General features: G+C 32.7%; 1 protein-coding gene across 1 annotated transcript in view; it reads left to right on the top strand.

Moving 5' to 3' along the window:
- Positions 1-24,861, top strand: part of LOC129230253 (dorsal root ganglia homeobox protein-like) — a 59,461-nt gene that overhangs the window by 13,716 nt on the left and 20,884 nt on the right. The window contains exon 4 of the mRNA XM_054864654.1: positions 22,639-23,028. Coding sequence (XP_054720629.1) covers positions 22,639-23,028 — 390 coding nt within the window. The remainder of the gene's footprint in view (positions 1-22,638; positions 23,029-24,861) is intronic.

Raw genomic sequence — 24,861 nt, 5'->3', positions numbered from 1 at the left:
TTTCCACTAACTTTGTATTTTTTCAAGACCGATATTTAGAAAACATATCAGAGAGTTAGTATTTTAAAGCATCATGAAAACAAATAAGTGACATCGTGCATTTGAAAAACAAGTAAAGACCCATAAAAAATAATAAATTCACGTTCCGCAGAATTTTAATATGATTTGTAATCTACTCGTGTGATTATCCAAAAAAATGTTTGAAGCCCAGGTTAAAACACTTTTTCTCCGCATCCATTACTAAATTTTGCATAGTGATTAAATATTTAATACGTATTTAGGTCTTGTGGTAATAGGTGTTGGCTTATTTTCGTCAAAACTTTCAAAGCAAACAAACGCGAGAGAAGAATCCTAAGCCTTTTTATTAGCATTGTAATTGGTCGGCAAGATGAAGACAAATACATAATTTATGAAGAAGACCAAACAAATTATCAAAGATTCATAACGCAGAAAAAAATATTTACATCATAATGAATTCTTCCAAATTTTAACACTTTCACAAACGCAAGTTCTAACAAAATCACGGCGCAGCCGACAATGCATTAAAAAGCAATTACGAGTGCAACGAAAACGCATAAAGAAATTTGCATTTATGCAAAAACTCCTTCAAAGAAACAAAATGAGCTAATTAATGAGGTATAGAAAGCGGGCAAAAACTGATTTTGCCACAAATTATCGATGCTCACGCTGCAATTGAAGTTGCAGTTCTTAAAAAACCAATCGAATTAACCGTTCCGTTTTTCGCACATTTGTTGTAATGACAGACTATGACAAAAAACTCTATTAGGAGTTGTTTTACTCGGAACCGTAATGTTCTTTGGCTATCATCTCGTTATGCAATGACGAAAACACTGCCGAGGCTTAATTTTCTATTTGAAAAAAAATCTGCGCTCTTTTTTTCTTCTCTTATACTTAATTAAAAGACTTTTTTCCCTTTTTGTTTTTGTTGCTCTGAGTTGCTTGCGCTTATTCTAATTCTTGATCGGAGTGAGGTACTTAGCGGAAATTCTATTCTCGGTCTACTTAAACAGTTTAAAGCTTTTACGAAAACGTTAATTCTGGCGGGAAGCTAATATGGCCGACTACAAAGAGAATAGTAGACTAAGCAAGAAGAAGCAGCATCGCTTCTTAGGTACATTAAAGGCGGCAGATAACGTCGTTAGGAAAGCGCAGCTTGTAAAAAAAAATCTAATTCGGCAATGTTCATCAGTAATTTGGATTAAACTTGGCGCTGGGAAAGAACGTATAATCATTTTAGCGCTTCTTTGCAGCGATACCTTCGCCTCTTCCGATTTTCTTCGTACCATCGGCTTCGCCATTTTTTTTTTCGCCGTCATGGAACACTTTTTTTTTCGCATTCTTTTTAGCTGCCAGGAAGAAGTAAGTGCGTCGCAAATGCTGCATAATTACGTAGACTTCGTAAAAAAGTTTTAATTTCGTTAGTTGCAGTCTCTAATCCGTATGAACTATTCATGAACGCGGCGTTTGTGCCTGTAAAATGCCACTTCCTTCTTTATTATCAGCTTCCGCTTTCGCCATTTTTTCCCCTCTCGCGTACTTCTTCTTCAGCCATTCTTTTTGCTTTATTTCACTTCGCTTTCTTGACAGAGAAAATCTTATAAAAATATTAGTGACTTTCTTGGCTCAAGAAATCAATTATACATTCCAGTACGTGCTTTTTTCTCATATTTTTACTTGCTTTTATCTTTTCAGAGAGATTTTTAGTAATACTAATTTGTAATTTTAATAAAACATGACAGTGTCGCAGCAAGTTTTTAAAAGCTCCTATCTCGACCAAATGCAAATATTTCACCAGGGAAACACGCTGAAAACCTGCTATACATTTTTATTATTTACTTACGCGTTTTTTTCAGTACATTATTCATTTCTGCGGTGTTTTTCAAAACCTTTTTTTCGGCTCGCACGTTACGTCATGCCGCTGTATTTGGCGGCCTAGATAGATTTGCTCGAGAGCATTGTGAGACGGATTTCACAAAATCCACGCCATTCCTGAAAAACCACTAATTTGATTGGGTTGTTCCGAAATGGGAATAAAGCACTTTTTCTATTCCATCCGAGCAATTTTTTATGTCTTCACATCCTTCCAAACCTCCCTTTTCGGTGAGTGAATTTCTGAGCCGCACTTGTTGGTGGGAAGACATCATTTCATTTGGAGCACTTCTGCCTCTTGCATTCCAACAAAACTCATGACCAAAAAATGAGGCTTATTCCTTAATACTTCCCTCTCTTTTTGGGAAACGTGAGCTTTTTAACATTATGCTTCTTTCATAGCCTGTGTGCTTGCAAATACGTACGCTCCGTAAGTTGTCTTCAAATTCAATGAGGGTTTGGTATAAATTAAGACGGAATGTATTCCGAGATTTCGGAGTGGCAATTCGGAAAGATTGCCGGTTTTTCATCAATTTTAATCTCGACAACTTTTTAGGGATGGGAAGCTGGCGTTTGGAGTTTCATAGCCTCTGAGGCACTTTAGCCTCCTAATAAAATAAACTTCGAATTACTTCGAATATTCGTGAGCGTTTTGTATTACTATTTACTGAACACTCGTGAAATAATTATGAAAATTGTTCATTTAAAAATCTTCATTAGCAGGATCTATTCTATTATTGGTTACAAAACTTTTAACTTAAAAAAAAGTACAAATTAGAAAAAAAGTTTGCAAAATTATTTTTAACGTATATGTTACCTGTGTAAAATATTTATATTCGTACATAATGGGAGTCGGGGATTACATCAGTTTACTAAAGTTTAATTTTACTAAAAACAATTCAACAGTCTTCAAAGAATAAAATATTTGAAAGAATTGAAAATTGATTTTTGGAACTTATAAAATATTCACATAGCATTAAAAAAAAAAGAAAAAAACTTGGAATTTTTATTTAACATTACGAAATTTCTTAGAAAGCAAAATTCGAAAGATATTGCGACAGTTATAAAACTGCACTTGTTCCTGAAACGGAAATCCTAACTAAACGCTAATGCATAAAAATAATTTAAGAATTTAAGTTACATAATAATCAGTTTTAGAGGCATATTTTAATTTAATAACAAAAATATACTGTATACTATTAATTAAAACTTTAGTACTTCGACAGAAGCATTTTTCATTTCAAAACAAATTTTAAGATAATTAAAAGGATTCTGAAACTTTTGAATCTGAGTACTTTGAAGAATATTTTTATCATACTTAGTTTAATTTTGATATTTCTTGCCTTAATTTTGAAGCAATGAAAAAGAAAGTTAAGATTAATTGTTGAAAACAAAACAGAAAGTTTGTTGTTTTGTTTTCAACAATAAAAAAAAATAAAAATAAAAAAAACTCATGTGTGGTCAAAATTTTGTTATATATATATATATATATATATATATATATTGCTTAACTACGCATATTCATCTTTATTTTTTTTTCATTTATCGCTTTTAAACGATATATTATTTTTTTATTCACAGATTTTCATGACGTTTACTGTTTAATAATCAGATGCTGTGAAATCAATTTTTTTCTCCGACGACGTATAATTATCAACAAATTAATAAGACGTATAGTAAGTTGTCGTCTTTCAAGCGATATTTATTATTTTCAGAGCAAGTAGATTTAATCTATTGAACATATCTTTCAATTAGAGGAGAATTTCAATAATCAAAAAGAATGAATTCAGAAATTTAATATTTGACTTATCTATAAAATTAGCGAGGTACTGTGTATTTAAAAAGGTCATCTGAAAATTGTACCACCATACTGCGTTCATTTTGGAGCAGATTAAAATACTGCACAAAAGGTGTGACACACAGTACTGAACACATACAAGAGGGACAAAATTTTACTCATAAAATAATGTTATTTAACAATTTCTACCCGAATCAAAATATGAGAAAGTAAATGCTATAATGGAAACGCTACTGTCAAAATTAAGATGAAAAGCGGATTTTCTCTGTAAAATTTTGCATTTTTATTTGAATTTAATGCAATAAAATTTCATGGTACGGCGCTCTGACTCCAAGTCGCAAGAGAATGGCAAGTCTCACTGGGGGAAGTTCGTTTGCTTCTTCCTGGAGATAATTTCATTTGGGACTTCCTGGTACATTTGTATTATAGTAAAAAAGTACCAAAGAGGAGCGAAATATGCTCGAAAGAGCAGAGATTTATGAAAATTAGAAAATGAGATTTAATTTCGAGTTTAATTCATATGGTATGCAAAAATCGTCTGTGATAACAACAGCTCTCTCGGTAGAGTGAAAACTACCTTTATAAAGGGACACAATGAGCATGAGTTCATAGGTACAAGAGGCTAAAGATGGTGGGAAGAGGTGAAAATTCTAAAAATAATTACCTACACATTCTAAAAGTAAGTAATTTATAAAACGTAATGACTAAGAGTAAAATCCTGATGATTATTGCAAAATCTAATGACTAATGAAACAAATCCTAGTAGTTGAGGTAAAAGCCTAATGTCTAAAAAAAATCACGGTGAGTATAGAGAAAACCTTAATTACTAAGGGGAAAATCTTAAGATTTTTCTCTTAGTCATTAGAAAGCAGTTAATGGCGATAGGAAAAATATTAATGAATAAAGAGTAGAGAAAAATTCTAAACCTCCCCCCCCCAAAAAAAAATGTATGGATAAAAGCAGTATCCTTATGCCTAAAGAAAAAATTATGATAACCATATAGTAAAAATCTGGAAACTAAGAAAATCCTAATAGTTAATAATAGATAGATAGGTAAGATTCCTATTAAAAATATAGGTGTAAATCTAATGCCAGAAGACAACGCCAATAACTTATTTCCTTACATAATGTTTGAATTTAAGGCTTGTTCTTTGAGACAAATTTCACTAACACTCTAAATTAGTGTTTTTTTGTAACAATGTGTTTTAATGTAGCAGCAATGTAGAAACTAGAAGTTCTAAGTTAGGGATGGTTGGGGGAAGTGGGACCCCCTAATGATTGAATTTAAGGCTTGTTCTTTGAGACAAATTTCACTAACACTCTAAATTAGTGTTTTTTTTGTAACAATGTGTTTTAATGTAGCAGCAATGTAGAAACTAAAAGTTCTAAGTTAGGGATGGTTGGGGGAAGTGGGACCCCCTTAAAACTGAAATATGGATAAAATTTTCAAACTTTTTTGCACTGACCATGTTAAATTTCATCACAGTGCTTGGTTTTGCATATATTTGGGTTTGTGGATTTTTTTTCTAGGTGATATCACTTAGTCAAAAAAAAAAAAAAAAAAAAAGAAAAAAAAAATCTTGCGAGTTCTTTACCCTTTATAATGGGGTAAGTGAGACACCCATCTGATTTTTTAAAAAATGTTTTAATCGTTAAGAATATTTAAAGCATTATTTTAGAAAGTAATGATGAACATCAGTTCATTAATAACGTACAAGATAAAATAAGACAATAAATTTAAATCCTTTTGTTTCAAAACTTTTGTATGAAGTTTCAAAAAGGAACTGTTCTCAAAAGGGGTCCCACTTAACCCAACCAACCCTACAATACCTTTAACTGAATTATGCTCAAAAGTTGGAGTATTAAAAAGGTTATTTATTGAAGATTAAAACAAATTAGGGTCGGAGAAAAAAAGCTTATAATAGCAAGCAAATTGTTTATTTTCTAATGACAACAAGAAACGAAACAAAAGTCTCTCAGACAAAAAAATTTTAAGTCAAACGTTCCTGTTGTGGCGGTTAGTTAAGATGATAGTGAAACAGTAGTTTTTCAGTGATAAACATCTCGTCATGACTACCTCAACTTATAAGGAAAAGTGATTCTTAAAAACGTTATTTACTGAAATGTATAACAAATAAAGTACGAAAAAATAAAAAGAAAACAAAAAATTACAACAACAAGCAAATTGTTTATTTTCTAATGACATCAATAAACGAAAGAAAAGTCTCCCAGGCAGTAAAATTTAACCGAAAGATCCCTGTTGTGGTGATTAGTTAAGATAACTACGAAACTGAATTTACTCAGTTAGAGGTATCTCGTAATGACTATCTGAACTAATATGGAAAGGCGATACTTTAAATGTTATTAAAAACAAATAAATTTCGAAAGAAGAAAAAGTACGTAATATCACGCAAATTTCTTATTTTCTAGTGACAACAAGAAAATAAAGAAATGTCGCTTAGACAATAAAATCTAACCCAAAGATCCCTGTTGCAGCGATTAGTTCAGATGATTCCGAAACTAAATTTATTCAGTGACAGGCATCCCGTCATTATCTTCAGCCTCCCGTAAACACAAGCGTCCGCACACGGCAGCGAAGCATCCCGGCTCTCAAGCATGAAAATTCAACCTCCCGAACGAATTCTTCGGAGAGCGCCAGAGAGATTAGCGAGCAGAGGAGTTGCTTAATTTTGACGAAAATCTCGTTTCGGGCACGGGGCCCTGATTCCCGAGGGCCCCATTCCACTCGGGTGTGTGATGGAGAGGCCTGGCCGGGCCGACTGACACTAACGATGCTGCAGGCAGATTAAGGCGGCGAGGGTTAAGGCGGATCCCTAGGGCCACCCGGGGGGGGGGGCTCTTCATTATCGCCCCCCGCGTGCTGATGCATGACGGGATGTGGATTTGGCCCGTCCGCGAACTCGGAATCGATGATCGTAAAAATGAGTGATTGATTCCGAATGCGGTTTGTCCAGTTATGGAAATATCTGGGTCGACGGTTTGAATGTTGGTGAAGAAATTCTCTCTGCGCATCAAACTTTTCAGTCAGGGGCTATTTTAATATACCTTCCTTAGTAAACTATGCTCAAAAATTTGCACGTTAAACATTGCTGATTAAACAATTTTTATTATATAATATGCTAATTTAACCTATGAAACTGCTTAGTACAGTTGACTCGTTAAACTATGCTGATTAAACAATTCTTGTTATATAATATGCTGATTAACCTATTAAACTGCTAAGTACTTTGCTTATTGAACTATGCTGATTAAACTACGTTTATTAATCCATTAAGCTGCTTAGTACACTTTGCTAATTGAAGCTGAGTAAACTATGTTTTTTAACATATTAAACTGCTAAGTTCACATTACTTACTAAACTATTCTGAGTAAACTATGTTTATTAACATATTAAACTGCTAAGTTCACATTACTTACTAAACTATTCTGAGTAAACTATGTTTATTATCCTGTGCTTATTAAACACCTTATTGAAATATGCTAAACTGAATTATTTTTATTCGACTTATGATTATTAAACTGCTTGAAACACTTTGTCCATGATGATTAAACTGTTTATTTTTTATGCTTTTTAAAATGCTGAATAATATTTGCTTATTTAACCTATACTTATTAAACTGCTTATTATACTTTGCTTATGAAACGATGTGGATTAAACTTTGCTTATCAACCTGTATTTATTAAACTACTTAAATGAGTGCATCTGGTTCAACTCTTTACTTTTATACATTTAGTGGGCAAATTTTATTATATTCCTGCTTGAAGAAGTGAGAGTGAGTCGGAGCAAAGACGGTTCAGCCCGAAGTTTAAATTGTATAAGCTTTTTAATTGAAAACGCATTCATTACATTTTGCTTGCTTTTCTAAATTCCAGCTGTATAGTTTTAATGTAGGTTAAAGAATGAGGAAAAAAAAAACTCCAATTGAGTACTTTTCAGTCATGATACATAAAGCTTAGAAAAATTAAGTAATTGTAACGACGATGAAGCATATCAGGAAGCTTAAGCCAATGTGATTGCATATTAGGCGTTTACATTTCCATGGGTGTGCATAGAGACCAAAAAAAAAAAACCGTAATTCTAAGGCGAGAGGAAAAATTTTTAGGCTCTAGGAAAATTATTTCTTAGAGTTTATAGGTGAATTCAGTGCAACAGGGCTTCTAAAATAACTAGGGACCAAGACAATTTTTTTAGTCGCCCTCTCGATCAGGTAGGTGCCTTGACTTTGACGTATGTATACAGGGTGTTCCGTTTTAACCTGCAAAAAACCTTTATTTTCGCAACCGTTAATCCTAGATGTATACTTCCAATTGCAAAAATGTTCAAAATCAGATGCAAAGTTAAGATATTGAAAGTTTGAAGTGAAAGTAAGAATAAGTCGAAAACACAAAATTTAACTTTTTATACGGGCCCCAGAGCCCCAAACTTATGTTTAGTGAAATAATCTCCATTGAAAAATAATTCCATCTCAAAAAGTTTGAAATTAGTACGACCAATATCCATCGAGATATGAAACGCAGCGTTTTGTGACTTAAACAAATTTTCACTCACCGTCAATAACACCATTTCGGGGAAAATATAGTGGTTAACAAGTGTTTAAAATTACATATTTGCATAAAGTGTGATTTTTCAAATTATTCGTTGTTTTGTAGTGTGTTTCTGAGTATCACGGCATAACATTTGCATTTGTTTTTGAATAGCAATGAAAAATATAAACACCTTGTTTCTCTTTCTTTGATGACCTGTCATTCTTCCGAAAGAACGATTAGTTCCAATCTCATCTTCTGTATGGTCCCCTAAAATTTTAAACTGTAAAATCTCCTTGAGTTTTGGTCGCACAAATGTCAAGTTTTTTGTGTTAGTAATAGTTTTCAATGAAGATTATTTCTCTAAATATCAGTTAGGGGACTTAGGGCCCGTATAAAAAGTTAAATTTTGTATTTTTTGACTCGTTTTTATTTTTGCTTTAAACTTTCAATATCTTATCTCTGCATCTGACTTTGAACATTTTCGCAATTGGAAGTATCCATCTAGGACTAACGGTTGCGAAATTAAAGGTATTGCAGGTTAAAACGGAACACCCTGTATATAAAAGTCATCTCCTTAGAAATGATCAAGGTCAAGGTGCTTGTATCCGAAAGCGGGCAACTTCAGCTTCGGAACGCACTTTGCGGTGTCGAAATTTGGTAAACTGAGCAGTGATACCTCCATTGCGAAACTACTTAAATGATTTTAACAGAAAAAGTAAATACTCCGCTTTGAGCTGATCATTGTTATAATTTTTTCTTCAATTGTGGTAAAAAACATAAATACTTTTCATTATCATGGGAAAACTACTTACTGGCCAATGAATTAGAAACCCAAGATCAGTATTTTATTGGACCACCTTTTGCACGGATAACTGCCGTGATTCGTTTGGGCATCCAGTCTACAAGCTTCTGGAGTGCATTTGCATCCAGAGAATACCATATATTCTCTGGATGCGACTTTTTAGATCTTGTAGATGAGATGGAAGAGGAGAGTTCTGTCGGATGCGACTTTCCACCATATCCAACACATTTTCTATGGGGTCAAGATTCGGCTATGCGGTGGCTAGGTAAGGGGTTGGAAGTCAGACTTATGCTCAGCGAACTAATTTTCAACACTTCTGAAACGATGTATAGTTGCATTATCGTCCATGAAGTATCCGTTGCCATCAGGATAAAAATGCAACACTGAAGGGTGCGCTTAAACTGCCAGTATATCTAGATATCGCATGGCTGTTTATTTACCCTCAAAGAATCGTGTTACCTCCATCTAGATCCTTGCACAGTGCGAGTAAGGCAAGAAGTTTCTCTCAAAGTTTTCTAATTCATTGGACAGTGAGTGTATTAAATCAGTATGGAAATGAAGAAGCAGTGGCATAACGATCATGGGTGATACCCGGGGAGGTAATTTGTGGTGTTACCCCCATCGCCCCCAACAAACGGGAAAAAAAGTGTTAATGTTCTATGAAAACATGAAATTCACACAATTTTCAGAAGCAACTTCATTTGTGGTTTTATGAAATTTTAAGTATGTTAATGTACAAAAGACAAATAAAAACTATGAACGCTTTTCATACAACTTTCCCCTAGACGCATATGTGTAGAGCCGTTGCACGGCCTAAAAAAGAGTATGAAATTGATGGGTCCTTAATTAGTTCAAACCTATCTCAAACACAGGAGAAAATAATGGGTTTCAGTTTTTTAGTTTGAGCGGAAGTCACTAATAGGTCTGAGTTTTGACAATATGAACTTAATTCTGAGTATAATATTCGCTCCATGATGTGGGGGAGTAAGGGGAGTCCGAGTGTCCTCCCTCCCAGGAATGATTTCAAATTTGTAGTCTTAAAAATGGATTTTAGCGTCATGTTTTTAAAAAAACTTGCAATCCCACTATGGATGTAACCCCCAAACGGGTGACACCCGGGGCGGACCACCCCCTTCGTGGCGCCACTAGAAGAAGCACATGGTAAAACTTTCAAAAACTTTTCAGGTTCACAAAAGTATTTTGTAATCGTGCGGAAAATAATTATCTTAAAATCACTGGAATGATTGTTCTTGTTTTGAAGCAGTTAATTATAATTATTTTTATTATCTTATGAATTTTCAAAACTGCAATTTGACTAGAATCTAGGCTGCGGGCAGGGGCTTATGCGGCGGTAGATTTTGCAATCAAAACGCCTCACAAAACTCTTGATTAGAAACATATTGCCAATCCTAATGCAATCGCTTTAATGAAGGCGGTTATGACCAAAAATCTCACCTTGAAGTTAATTTCTAGCTGCGCTACTGGTTGCAGGAATTGGTATTAACTTAATTGAAAATCTAAGAAAAAATTATTATTTTTCTTTTAAATTTTTTAGGAAATTTTAGAGCTCTTGAATAACGTTTTCTTCTCAATAAATTCTTCTGTTCCTTCTGACTGTAAAATTTCTAAAATATGGTTAAAAAACACTGATTTGTTTTCAGAAAAATTCCCAGCGTTCTTAGTGGTGTTAAGAAACATTTCTTCTACAGATATGTACAGTAAATTAACGTGCAAAACTTAAAGGCAGTGACTTGTTAAACTTTTTTTTTTTACAAGATGTCTGAAGTTTTACAAAAATAAAATTAAAAATCGATTTTTTTTCTCGTTTCTGCTGAACGAGACTTTTGAACGTTTCTACTGAAATCCGCAGTGCCATTTTTGACACATTTTTTTTAACTTTTTCATTTATAATGACCACAAGGGAGTCAGTCTGTTATCTTTGAATTTATTTTCGAACGTACCAGTCGGACGACCAGTCAGTACCTACCTTTCGTATCAAAATCAAAGGCAGGTAACTATAATATCTTATTGTGCAATTAATAGTAATAATGATGGTAATAATAATTATAGATAAAATAATTATAATATGATAATTAATATTGGTATTATTAACTAACAATTATAAACACGGTAATAATAGTTATAGATAACATAATTATAATATGATAATCAATATTGGTCTTATTAACTAATGATAAAAACAATAAAAATAATAATATTATACTAAACTTAATAGTAATAACAACAATAATAATAACAGTAATAAAGATAATAACAGTAATAAAGATAATAACAATAACAATAATAACAACATACTAAAGATAACAATAATAATATATTAAACTTAGTAATATTAATATACTACTCTTAAAAATAATAATAACTAACAATAATAATAATCATAATAACAAAAATAATTATTTCAATAGTAATAACAGTAATAACAACATACTTCATGTAATAATAACATCAACAACAACAATAATAACAATATACTAATTATAACAACAATAATTATAATTACAATAGCAGTAATAACAACATACTTATGTAATAATAATGATAATGTTATTTTTTATTATTATTGTTAAAAAACAAAAGGGCTAAGTTCCTTTGAAAAAAGAACAAAAACAGCGTTTACATCGGGGAAAGGGCAGGGTAGAGCGGTATAATAATGAAAGAACATAGAATATGAAAAGAAATTCTTTGATTCACAATAATCATTTCTTTGTTGCAATAGATCACGTTGATTTTTATCATTTTGCGCTTTCCGTTCGACATCCGGATTTTAGTTTTTAGAAACTATTATAAGTCTCTTGGAATGGGGTTGTTTCCTTCAGTCAAAAGTACTACTTTTAGTCGCTGAAATTGATAGAATGATTAAAAAAAATAACATGGACCCAGAAATGTTTTTTAGTTTCTCAACAGTTATTTTTTAAATTAATTTTTTAAAATGTCCGATTTTGAAAAAAAGGCGTGGTCTTTATGACGTCACAAATGATGCACTTTTCCGCATCTTTCTACTACGTTTCCACGTTATGGTAATCAAGCAGCGAATTAACATTGCGCTCTACCATAGACTAATAATAAGAATAGACCGAGCTTTCCCAGACTTGCTGATGAAAAAATTGGTTCATGGATACATCATGTGACTGGTGGAAGGCTTGGCGAAAACTATGCCATCATGGTTGCTAGATGGCAACATTATCTATAGTTTGGCACCCGACATGTATTTTAAGACGTAATGTGTTTTCATTATAATTTTTTTCCAGGTGCAGAGATTGAACTGTTTTTCTTTTAGTTATGCATTTTTTTGACATTAGTATTTAGTTTTTGATCACAGTTTTCAGTAACTTTTATTTCATTGGGAACTGCTACGGCAGCGTTGGCGTGAACGTAATGGCGTGAACGTTTTGCGTTAACGCAAAAATGTACTAATCGGTGTCTTTAATTGAAATTGTAGGAAAAAATCTTACCTTTTGCCGATTCTTTTTGGCCGCTTGCATCTTTAATTGCTTAGACAGTTTTTGAAATTGACTAAAGAAAAGGCACAGTACTATCTAAACGAAAAACTCACTACATTACCAAACTATTTACAACTTAGAATAACAAATTTACAAATCGGACTCCATAAAAGATCATTCTTCCGTGTTCCATCAATTCTATTTATTTTATTTCTCGCGGCCGTTGATCGACTGCTACGATCAACGCCCGCTGTCGCTAGGATATCCACCAGTCACATGGTTTGGTTTATGAGCAGCAAAAGGGTTGCCATAGCTCGGTCTATTCTTATTATTAGTCTATGCGCTCTACGCTTGCTATCATCCATATCGTTGCAAATACACGTGAGTAAAGACGCGAATTAAATATTTTTCTCCATGAATGGCAACACTGAATGGCATTTCATCATTTGTGATGTCACACGACAGAAACGTAAACAATGAAAGCGCGCCGATTTAAATAATTTTTTTTAAATATTAAACTTGAACAAGTTTTAAAAAAATGGCCAGATCCTTTATTTTTAAGAATGCTGTTTCAGAAAAAAATACTTTTAAAATTTTGGAAACGACCCCATTACTTCAGATTATGCGATTAAAGGTTATTTTTTTCCCTCAAATCACTACGTTTACCTTGCATTTAACAACTCAAAATTTTCGTACAGCTGCGAGTATTAAAATATTTAAAACCAGGGTTGCGTAGACAACCATAGCACAAACTACGAAAATTTGTATGTACAATATAAATTGCTAATTAGGAACACAAGTCAACAGTTGTACATTAGGAATTACGCTGAATTTGAATATTATTGTATACGAAATTTAGTAATACAATCCATTAATGTAATTTTGTGTTGATCAATGTATCTTGGTTCATTAACAATCTATTAGTTTTCTGAAACGAATTTAAATGTATTATGATTGCTACATTCGCAAGATTTGTATTTCAGTGTTTGGGCAGTTAATAATGATAATAAATGTTTACTTTTATATAATCATTGCAAACGGTATGATGTAGCTTCGGGACAAATATTTGGAAAGTGACGCGACAGATTATTTGCGTCATTTGGAGCCGGTGAGGGTTATTTAAAATTTTATGATTATTAATGTAAATAGATCTTAAAAGAGGTAAGAACAGCAAGATTTATAGAGCAAGTTGAAAATCTAAAAACAAATCCACTTAATAAAAACTTAAAGTGAAAAAATGGTAAGTTTAGTATACTGTGGTCCGGTAAACGGCAGTATCTGCAGAAATTAGTTTTCCAGACATTTGAAGAAACGCACTTGGAATTCAATACTAACAATAGGGAAATGTTGGAATTAGACGGTTTTTCTCGCACTTTTTTCTTAGAGTTATCCAAATGAGCTATCTTGTGCAGTAAAGCTAACGTACAATAGTTGACAAAAATTCAATAATAATAATAATAATAATAATAATAATAATAATAACAACAACTAATAATAATAACAAAATTTTAAGAAATTAAAAATTAAAAATTAAAAAAAAAGTTAAAATTAAAAATTTGCAGTTACCTGCCCACAGCAGTATAGAGTAATATTGAAGCCAAAAAAATGATGACTCAGTGGAAAAACACAATGAAATTTAACTAAAAAATCTTCTGGTAAGGAAGCAAACATTTTAAAGATTTCTATTTTAATATCCTTTATCTTTTGAAACTAGACCACTTTTTATGAAGTTATGAAATCTAAACCAAAGTAGTGGAGCATCCTACGATGACGCAACTCAAGAAATGAGCCTTAATTGAACCGTATTGAGGATGACAATATAATCATTTTGCAGTATTTTCGAAGGAATCTCTTTACAGGATTTAAAATCGTACATTGTTAAAGGAAACTTATCTAGCTACACGTAACTAATTTAGACTTAATCGAATCTAATCAAAGAATATTGTCATATTAAAGAATTTATTGAGTGTAATTCAAAAACAAGCATTATTATACTTATTTTGGTGAGCCTCATTTACTCGAGCCTTATTAAACTAGACTTTATTGAGTCTTGCATTATTAAAAGAAGATCTTAACAAAACTTCTAAGAGTGTGCAACCAATCCTCATAAAGTACTTCTAAATTGGAATTGCTTAAAAAATCTTTCATCGAGCCATATTTTAAAAGCTCTAATTGACCGTTAATTAAAAAAACCCTATGTGAGGAGATTTAATGAAGTCGTAGTTTTTTTTAAAAACCCCAACCGAGTTTTACTAAAAATGTCCTAAATGAGCCGATAACAAAAAAATAAATAAATAAATAAAAATAAAATAAAATAAATAAAAATTAAAAGACAGTATTGTAACTTTTTGGAAGGTTATTTCATTAACACTTATTAAAAGATTTTTATTCAAACCTTGTTCAAAAGTTCCTAATGAAGTTTGATTAAAGAATGCTTAATCAGGTTTTACTAACCCTTTGAAGATCATAAGCTTTGAAGTAAAAGATTGACCTTTTCAGATTTTCGAAAGGAAAAAAATACTGTATTTAACTTTTTTTTTTTTGCTGCTAATATTAACTCTGATGTCGTATTATCATGAAAAAATGTAATTTACAAATTACTTGTTTTCAATAATTTATAAAATGGGCTTGAACTTAGTAGACATGTGAGAAGTCAAGGGATGTAAGTGCCAAAATTAAAAAAAAGGAGCTAATCAATGCTAATGCTAGGAGAATCTCTCCTCTGTTTTACGACAATGTATGGTACTAGTAGCTCTGGTAGATGCTGCTATACAGCAGGATTTAGAAAAAAAAACGAGCTGATGTGTGCCTCACATGACTTCCTTTTACTCCAATTTAATGTAATTTTCCAATTATTGGTAATTTTAATGTGATTCAATACTTTACTCTCTAAATATCACCAACAGTGGCTAAATTCAAACCAGATTTTAAAAAAACATCGCCAAATTTGTCGCCAATTTGGCAACAAAACTTGGCGACCGAAAGACTGGCGATATATCGCCAAGTGTCCGCCAAATTATAACACCACTTGAGTGATTAACAATGATTTCCCCCCGAAAAGGGGCAAAAGACCCCTTTAGAAACACCAGAATGCAACCAAAAGGGGAGGTGCACAACTAGATCCCACTAGGAGTCTACGTACCAAATTTCAACTTTCTAGGACATACCGTTCTTGCGTTATGCGACACACATACGCACATGCATAAGTACATACAGATGTCACGAGAAAACTCGTTGTAAGAAATTCGGGAATCGTCAAAATGGATATTTCGCGTGTCTATACCTTCTTTGGCACTGATCCACGTGTGGTCGAGTCGAAAAAAAAACCTCAACATTCATTCGTGGGTGAGCAAAATGAAAATTAAGGGCGATTTTTGAGTGAAAATTTTTTCGCGAATACAATACTTCCTTTTTTGTAAAAGAAAGTAATAATGAAAGCTTACTTTAAGATCTGAACATTAAACGTGTTTTTGCTCAAATTTTAAAAAGTTCTCCTAAACCCCTTTGCTTCTTACTGCCTCGTGTATTTCTTATAATGGTTCTATTAAAGTGTTAGTGGATCCGTCGTAGAACCTCATGAAGAATTTTTTGAACGAAACTTTCTCAAAGAGCCTAATTGCGTAGTTATTTCAAAAATTAATGAAGCAATATCATCGTAGAACCTTTGTTTGACTGCAAGATAGATGATAGTTTCACCATACTTAAAATAATAATTTAGTTTACTATTATATATATTCATTTAAGCAACTTTTCAGACATGAAAGTACACAGCGTTATGTGAAGGTAATTTAAAGTAATTCATTTACCTACTTTTGTGAAGTATAAATACGAGATTTTCAATTTGATGAATAAAATTGCTAAACGTTATGTCAACATTCTCAAAATGTATTATTAAATTTCGTACCAAAGCTTTGTTGGCATAGCAAGACAATAGACTTTATTGCAATTGTAATTGCATTAGACTTTAATTTTACAGAATTAACTCTAATGAAATTAGACTTAATTGTATAAAAGGGGGAGGAGAATTCCACGAGGGAGCAACTGAACTATTGTCTCTGGAGCAGCGAGCATATTTTTGATATATTTATTTCTGTAAACATGTCCTGGGTTAGCGTGCTTATAAGTTGACAACTAAAAACTTTAATCAGGTGACGAGAGAAAAAGTATAAAATAAAGATTTCTTTAATGAAATTTAAATTAGAATTTAATTAAACATGAAATGTTTACTTTTGTATGATAAGTTTAAAGTATGACAAGGATGTTAGAATAACACATATGGCCACAAGAATTGTATACACGCGTTAGGAGCGAAAAATTAGCTCACGGAGGAAAAACCATTGGATCAAGTTTTTAGTCTCACTATTTGTGATTTGTGAATTGTGTTGAGTGTTCCATGATTCGTAAGGGAATGTGGGGCAAAGTGAAAAAGTTAATATAACTTACTTTTTTCCCTATTTTTTTAGTAAAAGTCAAAGAAGGAAGAAAAAAGCATGAAAGAAGGCTTAATGCATCTTTAAAGTATCGCGAAAAACAATAAAAAGAAAAAAAAAGGAAAAAATAAATTAAAAAAAATAAAATAATATCGAAAAATTAAAAATTCGAAAGTATAGAGTACTGAGATGGAGAAAAATGTCTGTCGGTCTGTATCCCCCCCCCCCCAATAATTTTTGAGTGAACAGTCTGATTCGGGAAAGTTTAGTCACTTTATCCCAAAATAAGGCCGACTTGACTTCGCAAACTTTGGCAGAGTTGCGGAAATTAAGGAAAATAACCGATTCCGACTCCGAGTCTTTAAATTAAAATCCTTCGACTCCCGAATCTGACTCTGTTACCTTAAAATGAGATTAACTCCGACTCCTAAGTCAGGGTTTTTACTTTGAAACAAATATTCTTGATATGATTTGTTTCTAATTTAACATTTAAGTTTTAGTTTATGTATTCAGTGTTTGGCGGAGAAATTCGGAATCCTTTATGTTTCCACATAAGGCTATACGCAGACGTTTTATAAAAACTATTCTTTTAAGCAGACATTTTGTTGTTTATTAATTATTTTGAACTAGTGGTACACGCACGGCTTTGCCCGTACTTGAAAATTAAAAGGTCATTCGGTTAGCCTGTATATTTACAAATAATGGATGACGAATTTCTCGCCAATTGGCTATGTTCATTCGCTCTCCCATTCCACGTCATGATAATTTCGTAATTTACTTGTCCATCTTATGATAATTTTGCTCCGGAAAATGTTCTAAAAATTGAAACAAAAAAAGAACAAAATCGAATTTTTGAAAAATTGCTTCGAAGTGCATACCCTCATGCTTCAAATAACTTTGTGCTAAATTTCATGAAAATCGGCCGAACGGTCTAGCCGCTATGCGCGTCACAGAGATCCAAACATCCTATACAGATATCCAGACAGAGAGACTTTGAGTTTTATTATTAGTAAAGAAGTACATTTATTAATTTTTTAAATTATTTTTGGCATCAGAGTAAAAACAAACGATTTTTTTTGACGTAATGTATTTGTTTTAATGAGCTTATTATTTTTTCAGTCTTTTTTTTAATTTTTTTCCTTTTAAAAGTGATTAAAGATTTTATGGATGGAAAAATATATTAGCAGCTTTGTTTAAAAGGTGCTTCTACTTTATTTTTTCGTTTATTTATTTTTTATGCATTGCTTTCTTCAGATTAGCAAAGTATACTTTATATCTAGAAATCAGGTTAAAATGTTAAAAAGTTACGTTTGAAAAAATTTGCGATTTTTGATAATTTTGAGAATATTGATCAGATACTAGAAAATCGATATTGGTACAAGTGAAAGTAGGTGCGTTTAGTTTTGGACGGAACTTCTTGTTTCAAAATGAAAAAAAATAGAAATTTGTTTGGGAAATTACAGTACTTAAAGAAAGAAGAATAAATTTTGTGATAAAACTTTTATTGAAATAATGCTTTTGATATTTTGGCAGTAAATATGCATCATAAAAATAGTGGAAATTTTTCAATATTTTTTCTTGGGGAAAACTGAAAAAGGAAATTTTTTCTAATAAAACAGTTCATATATGACATAATCACATGAATGACATGAAAGAATAATGAATAAATAAGGAAGATAAAAAAAATGAATAAAATAATTAATCAATAAGTGAGAGAAAAAAATGCGGGAAGAAAATAATAAATAAATAAATAAATAAATGAATGAATATAAGTGAATTATTAAGCAAAGGAATGTAAAAAAATTGAGCTATAACTTTCCCCTGAATGCACTTGACTAATTGTACTAAACATTCAAAATAAAAATTAACTTAACATTAAATAAACAAATGCTACACCAAATATTTGAAGAACGTAATTAGTATTTTAAATATAAATAGTAAGAACTTTGTCATTTTTTATAAAAAAAAATAATTTTTATCACGCAACAAAATATTACACACGAGAATATATAAACACGAGAATCCATTTTTAAAGATTGCTTGTACTATCATATTCCTTGATCTTCACAGATTTCTTTTTCTTGATTGGAATAGATTACATGTGTTACTACATAATTAAAATATTACCAGATAGGTGGCACTAAAAACAGTAAATATTTCACCATTACACTTTGCCCCACATTCCCTTACTTAGAAATCTTGAATAATAAACAAATAATGCAAATAAATAATAAAAATCCATATCTTTGTGTACTGTGTAGGAGATTAAATATTGCAAGATAACAAATATTTCTATTTAACGCTAACTACCTACTTTACTATTTTAATTTTTCAGCTGGATAATTTCTTAAAATTTATCTTATATTTAAAAAAAAAGAAAAATATCTATTTTTAAAGAAAATTTTAAATTTTAGACCTTTTGCGGGACACCTTTTTTTTTTTTTTTTTTTTAATTTGCATAAATGTTTTTCGGTACATGTGGGGTTTGAGGGGCAATGTTTAACCAACATGAAATTTCGAACTTCCGGAAGAAAAAAAAAGGATTCTGCCTAGTACACAAAGCTGGTTTACTTTCAGGCGCAATAGGCACTAGTTGCCGCTGTTCAAATAAAAGGAAACTATTTTTAGATTTATTTTGACATAAAAGGAAAAATATAAGAGGCTGTTCGACTTGAAAAATCAACTTTCATTTTTTGGGACACCCTGATATACATATCAAGGCGGTTGTGACAAAAAACCCCACCCCGAAGGTAATTTATGGCAGCGTTACTTAAGGTAAGTAAACCATTCAACTCGGAAATTTTAACTATAACGAAATGTTTTGAAATAAGCAATTAAGTGATTGATAAATATAGGGCGAAGCTAAGTAGAATTACTCTTTCGCCAGTGTTCAGTAGAAATAATTTTATTAGTAGTCACGTTTTTTAATTAGTCGTCACTTTTTTTTTAACCTCAAAGGGCTAAACGTCGTATTTTTTAATTTGTGGAAGATGAAAACTATTGAATATTTTATTGCCACATTAGGTTTATAAAATAGGCTGCGTCTTGGCTTTGGAGGAAAGGATTTTGCTAACTAGTTACGCCTTTCGTACACTTTAAGGAAGTAACCCGACGGGGTAAAATAGGTATTTTTTTTTCAAAATATTACAATAAATTATAAATTCATCAATGGGGTTGTTTCAAAAATTTTAAAAGTATTTTTTTCTGAAAGAGCATGTTTAAAACATAGAATTTGACCACTTTTAAAAAAAATTGACAAAGTTTAATATTTTTGAAAAATTATTCTGTTTGGCGCGCAGATTTAATTTTATTTTTTGCGCTTCTGCGCATTACATCACAAGTGATGAACTGCCATTCACTGATGCCATTAGCGTAGAGGACAATATTTAAATAGCTTCTTAATTATCATAATGTGGAAACACGGTAGACAGCACGCGTAAGCATTCAGTTCGCCAGTGGAGTAGGGTGTCAAAATTCATCACTTGTGACATCATAAAGACCACGGATTATTTGAAAAATCGAACATTTAAAAAAATTAATTGAAAATTAAACGTTTTGAATACAAAAGATTTTTTTCGCTCCACTTTTTTTTTTTTTTTTTGCTCATTCTATCAACTTCAGAGACTAAAAGTAGTACTGTTGACTGATTGAAACAACCCCATTAGTGCTTTTACACAGTAACCCGATGGGGAAAAAACAGACACTTTTGTTTCAAAATGTTACAATAAGTTATAAATTTTATCAATTGAAATCATTTATTCCTAATATATGATTTCAATTATTGAAATGATTACACATTAGTGTGTAATCATCTCAATTACCTAATTCCGTCCTTTGCAAATAGAAGCTCTTAATTATCAAACCTACTTCAATAGCACTGTTTCTCTAGCAGGGGATTCCGATACGTTAAGCGGAAAGTAGAACAGATATCTTAATTACCGAACGAAAGGAAAATCCCTAATTAAGAAGTTTTATTTTCACTTTACTGTTGAGCAGTTAGAATTTAGCTCGTAAAATTAGTTCACAGCTTGGTAATTGTTCGGTTTATACTTTTAATTAAATCGATAGTTCGATTTTTTTAGCTACTTAGTTTTAATTTATTTAATTAACGCATTGGTGTTCTTGTTAATTATACAGATAACACAGGTCCGCCAGTAAAAAGCTAAATAGAATATTCATACATTTTCTTATAGATTTCAATGTGAAAAAATGAAAAAAAAAAAAAATGCTTAAAAAGTTCTATTACGTTTTTAATTGCTATATAATCAAGTGTTTTTTAAAGCGTAAATTGTTTAATTTTAATATTATTTGTTTATTTAAAAAAAAATAACAGTTATGTTGTTATTGTAATTATATGAAGTAAAACGTCTCTAGATTTTGGGCTCCTAATTTTTTTTTTTTTTATTGGGCTGGGGGAATATATTTTTTTATATATACACGCGTCCCTCGTATAACACGGTACATGTACAGCACGGTTTCGATATTACACGGTACGAAACGTGAATTCAAAACTTCATGGTTTTGACATAACACGAAAGATATTTTTAAAAAAAATGGAATTTCATCTTTGTTTAATACATTTTGTTAATGTTTGATAATAACTGTAATAAGTTTTTACTTGGTTTTTTGAAACTTGGTTTCGATGTAACACGGTACACATCCATGAATTCACATTATTTTTATAAGTCTCGTATAACACAGTTTCCACACTACACGGAGCAAATTAACCGTGTTATACGAGGGATTGCTGAATATATATTTATTTTAAGAGCACTATGTCTTTGCCGAATTCTGAACTCTTACAGAGGGAGATGGGATGTTTTACACGTCAGAAGAATTGAGTGTTTGCATTCAAATGTTTACAAAAATGGCGCATTGTAAGTCATTCCCAATACGGTTTCACTTGCAACTTGGATATTATACTAAGAAATGGTTTAAAAAAAAGAAAGTTTCTAGCTCGTAGTTTGCTAATTTTCGAATTTATGCTCCTTTCTCCAGGAGATTGGATTCTCCTTTTTAATTTAGTGTCTGTGCCGCCAAAATGTGATTTTTCCTTTTCTTGTTATTCAAGGTTTTTTGTCAACATATTGTTTCATACGTTTATTTAAATGTTTTTAATGTCTACATGTTTTTTTACTACTTATTTTAAACTACCCATGTTTACACCTTTCTCCTGAAAACGCGCTTACTTTTATCATATCCTGACTTTACATTTATCTATATAACTTATTTCAAAAAATCGTTTGGCGCAGTATAACCCTCAAGGGCTCTTGCGCCAGAAAAAAATTAATAAACCAACCAATTCACCACTTAAGTAATATAAAAAAAGAAAAAAAAACCTCACTGCCGTGTTTCCCTGAAAGTAAAACCTGGTCTTACATTAATTTTTGTTGCAAAAGATACGCTAGGGCTTACTTTTAAAGGAATGACTTTTTCACTGCATAATAATTTAGATTTACATTTATTTTATTTATATTTAATTTGTCAAGTCGCCCGCCGTGCTGTCAGGTTACAGGTGTTCTTTTGAGTGACAATTTTTAACTTGGGTTTATTTTAGGGGTGGTAGAGCTAAAACTAAAACAAGTTTGCTGATTGGATCTTGTTTTCGGGGAAAAACGGCAGTTAAAGGTTCATGTAAAAAACACGTCATATTGTTGCCGGCGGTGTTCAAGAAATTGAGAGTTATTTTGACTTTTCTTCCCCCAGGTATGGTTCCAAAATCGGAGGGCCAAGTGGCGCAAGGCAGAACGACTGCGCAAGGAGCGCGAGGAAAAAGATCGCCTGCCGACCTCCGAAGGCGGGCCCCAGGCATCGGACGACCGTGACGTGTCTTCTCCGGGGGCGGAGGACCCCTCGGACGACCCTTCCGGCCTCCTCCTGGCGGACAAGCCCGGGTCCTCGTCCTCCCCCAACTCCCCCCTCCGCCACCTGAGCGACGACGAGGATGCGGAGAGCGGCGGCGGCAGCGGAAGGGAGGACGACTTGTTGTTGTCGCCGGCGGAGAGACCCGCAGCGGCCGCTGCGGCCGGCGCCGGGGGAACAGCCGCGGCGTCCGGGGACGACGCTGCGGTGGCCGCAGGAGACGCGAGCGTGGAGGTGAGATGGAGATTTATTATTTTTTTTTTTCACTGATCGATGTTTTGCTGCTGTCGGTTAGAACAGGGTTTCCCAAACTGTGGTCCGCGGACCCCCAGAGTATGCGAGTCCATACCAGGGGGTCCGTGGTGGTAGTTAACTAAAACTTTATATATAATTAAAATTGTAGAACGAGTAACGATCAAAAAGAAAGCACATTTATGAGTAATAAAAAAGTTCTTGCTTAAGTACATGCAGCCTCCCCCACCCCCTGGAAATCTCCGAAGTAACTACATATTAATAAAAATATGCAGAACAATGAATAAAAAAAAATAAAAAAAGGAAAAAAAAGCGTAAAAATATATTTGAAAGAAATTAATTTAACTGTGACATTTTCTTTTCGCGCCGGGGGGGGGGGGGGGAGGCCGCGTAGGCCTGAAGTTTAGGAACCTCTGGTTTAGAAGACTAAGAACAGAAAAACTTCGTGCAAAAAGGAGACAAGCATTTCTTTTACAGAAACTATCTTGTTGGAACGCTGTTTATACTGACACAGAATGATTTCTTATTGTTTTGAATGCAGAAACTGTTCATTTCAAAATGATTGTGCATTTCATGCCTTTTCGTATAATGAAACACGTTACCTATGACCTAAATTCTTTTTTTAATTTGTTGTTATTGCTTAAGCCTCTCGGGTATCCATGCCCAAGCAGACATTGCCACATGAGTTAAGGCAGAAAGATACGGTTTCCGTTTACAGAGCACCACTAAGGTAGAAGTCCGATTTATCCAAGGCAGCGCAATAGAGATGGAAGTACTATATATCAATATTTCAATAGTTTTGATCCAAATTAGAAGCGGAACAACTCCTTCTTCAACACCCTAGAGGTATTGATTTGGAATGAGAACTCACAATTTCATATGAGGCAGTGAGAAGCAAAGGGATGAAAGTGGACATTTTCAAGTTTTGAGTAAAACGCGTATAAAGATTACCTCCTAGGTAGGCTTTCATTGATTTTTTTTTTCTAAATCATGCTGTACAACAGCACCAACTAGGACTTCTAGTACTATCTCTTGCCCCAAGACAGAGGAGGGGTTCACCTACCATTTGTACTGGTTATCTCAAATTGTTAATTTTGCCACTTGCATCTCTTTGCTTCTCACTATCTCATATGACTACTACATATAGTTAAATGTGCAGTGGGATCATAATATACAGGGTTAGTATAAAAGAATATCCTGGTTTTAAAAATTTATATTTCATTAATTATTACACCACTATAAACGATACATAAAAATAAAGACAAACTGTCCAAGTTTTTCGATCCTAGGTAACTACTTAAACGTGCACGTTCCGCACTATCGCAGTTAGAAATTCCTTCTGGAAGGGGTTTTGTGGTCACAACAGTCCTTACACGTGTATTAACTACTGTATTAGGATTGGCAAACATGTTAAAACCAAGACCTCTGAGGGGGTACTTTTATCCCCCCCCCACTTTGCTGCGCCACTGACGTTCCGTAACTTTGGATTGGCCGTGCAGGTGATGATGATTTACCCTTTATGCGTTGTCCAGCCAGATCCCCTAAACTAACCCCATGTGATTTTTTTTAGTGAAGTTTCGTGAAAGACAGTTTATACACCACAATTGACAACAACATTGCAAGAATTGAAAGATCGCATTTGTGTGGCAATACGAAAAATTTTGAGTGAAACATTCCAAAATGTATGTTAGACGTAGACGCGTTACGAAAGGTACATGCATCGTACAATTGTTAGTGGAAAAAAAAACTTCCAGTTTATCTTTATTTCTATATATCATTTATATTGCTAAGTGTAATAATTTATGAAATATAAAT

Source organism: Uloborus diversus, chromosome 9 (genome assembly GCF_026930045.1).
Source record: "Uloborus diversus isolate 005 chromosome 9, Udiv.v.3.1, whole genome shotgun sequence".
Lineage (NCBI taxonomy): Eukaryota > Metazoa > Arthropoda > Arachnida > Araneae > Uloboridae > Uloborus > Uloborus diversus.
This window is presented reverse-complemented; position numbering and strand designations above follow the sequence as displayed.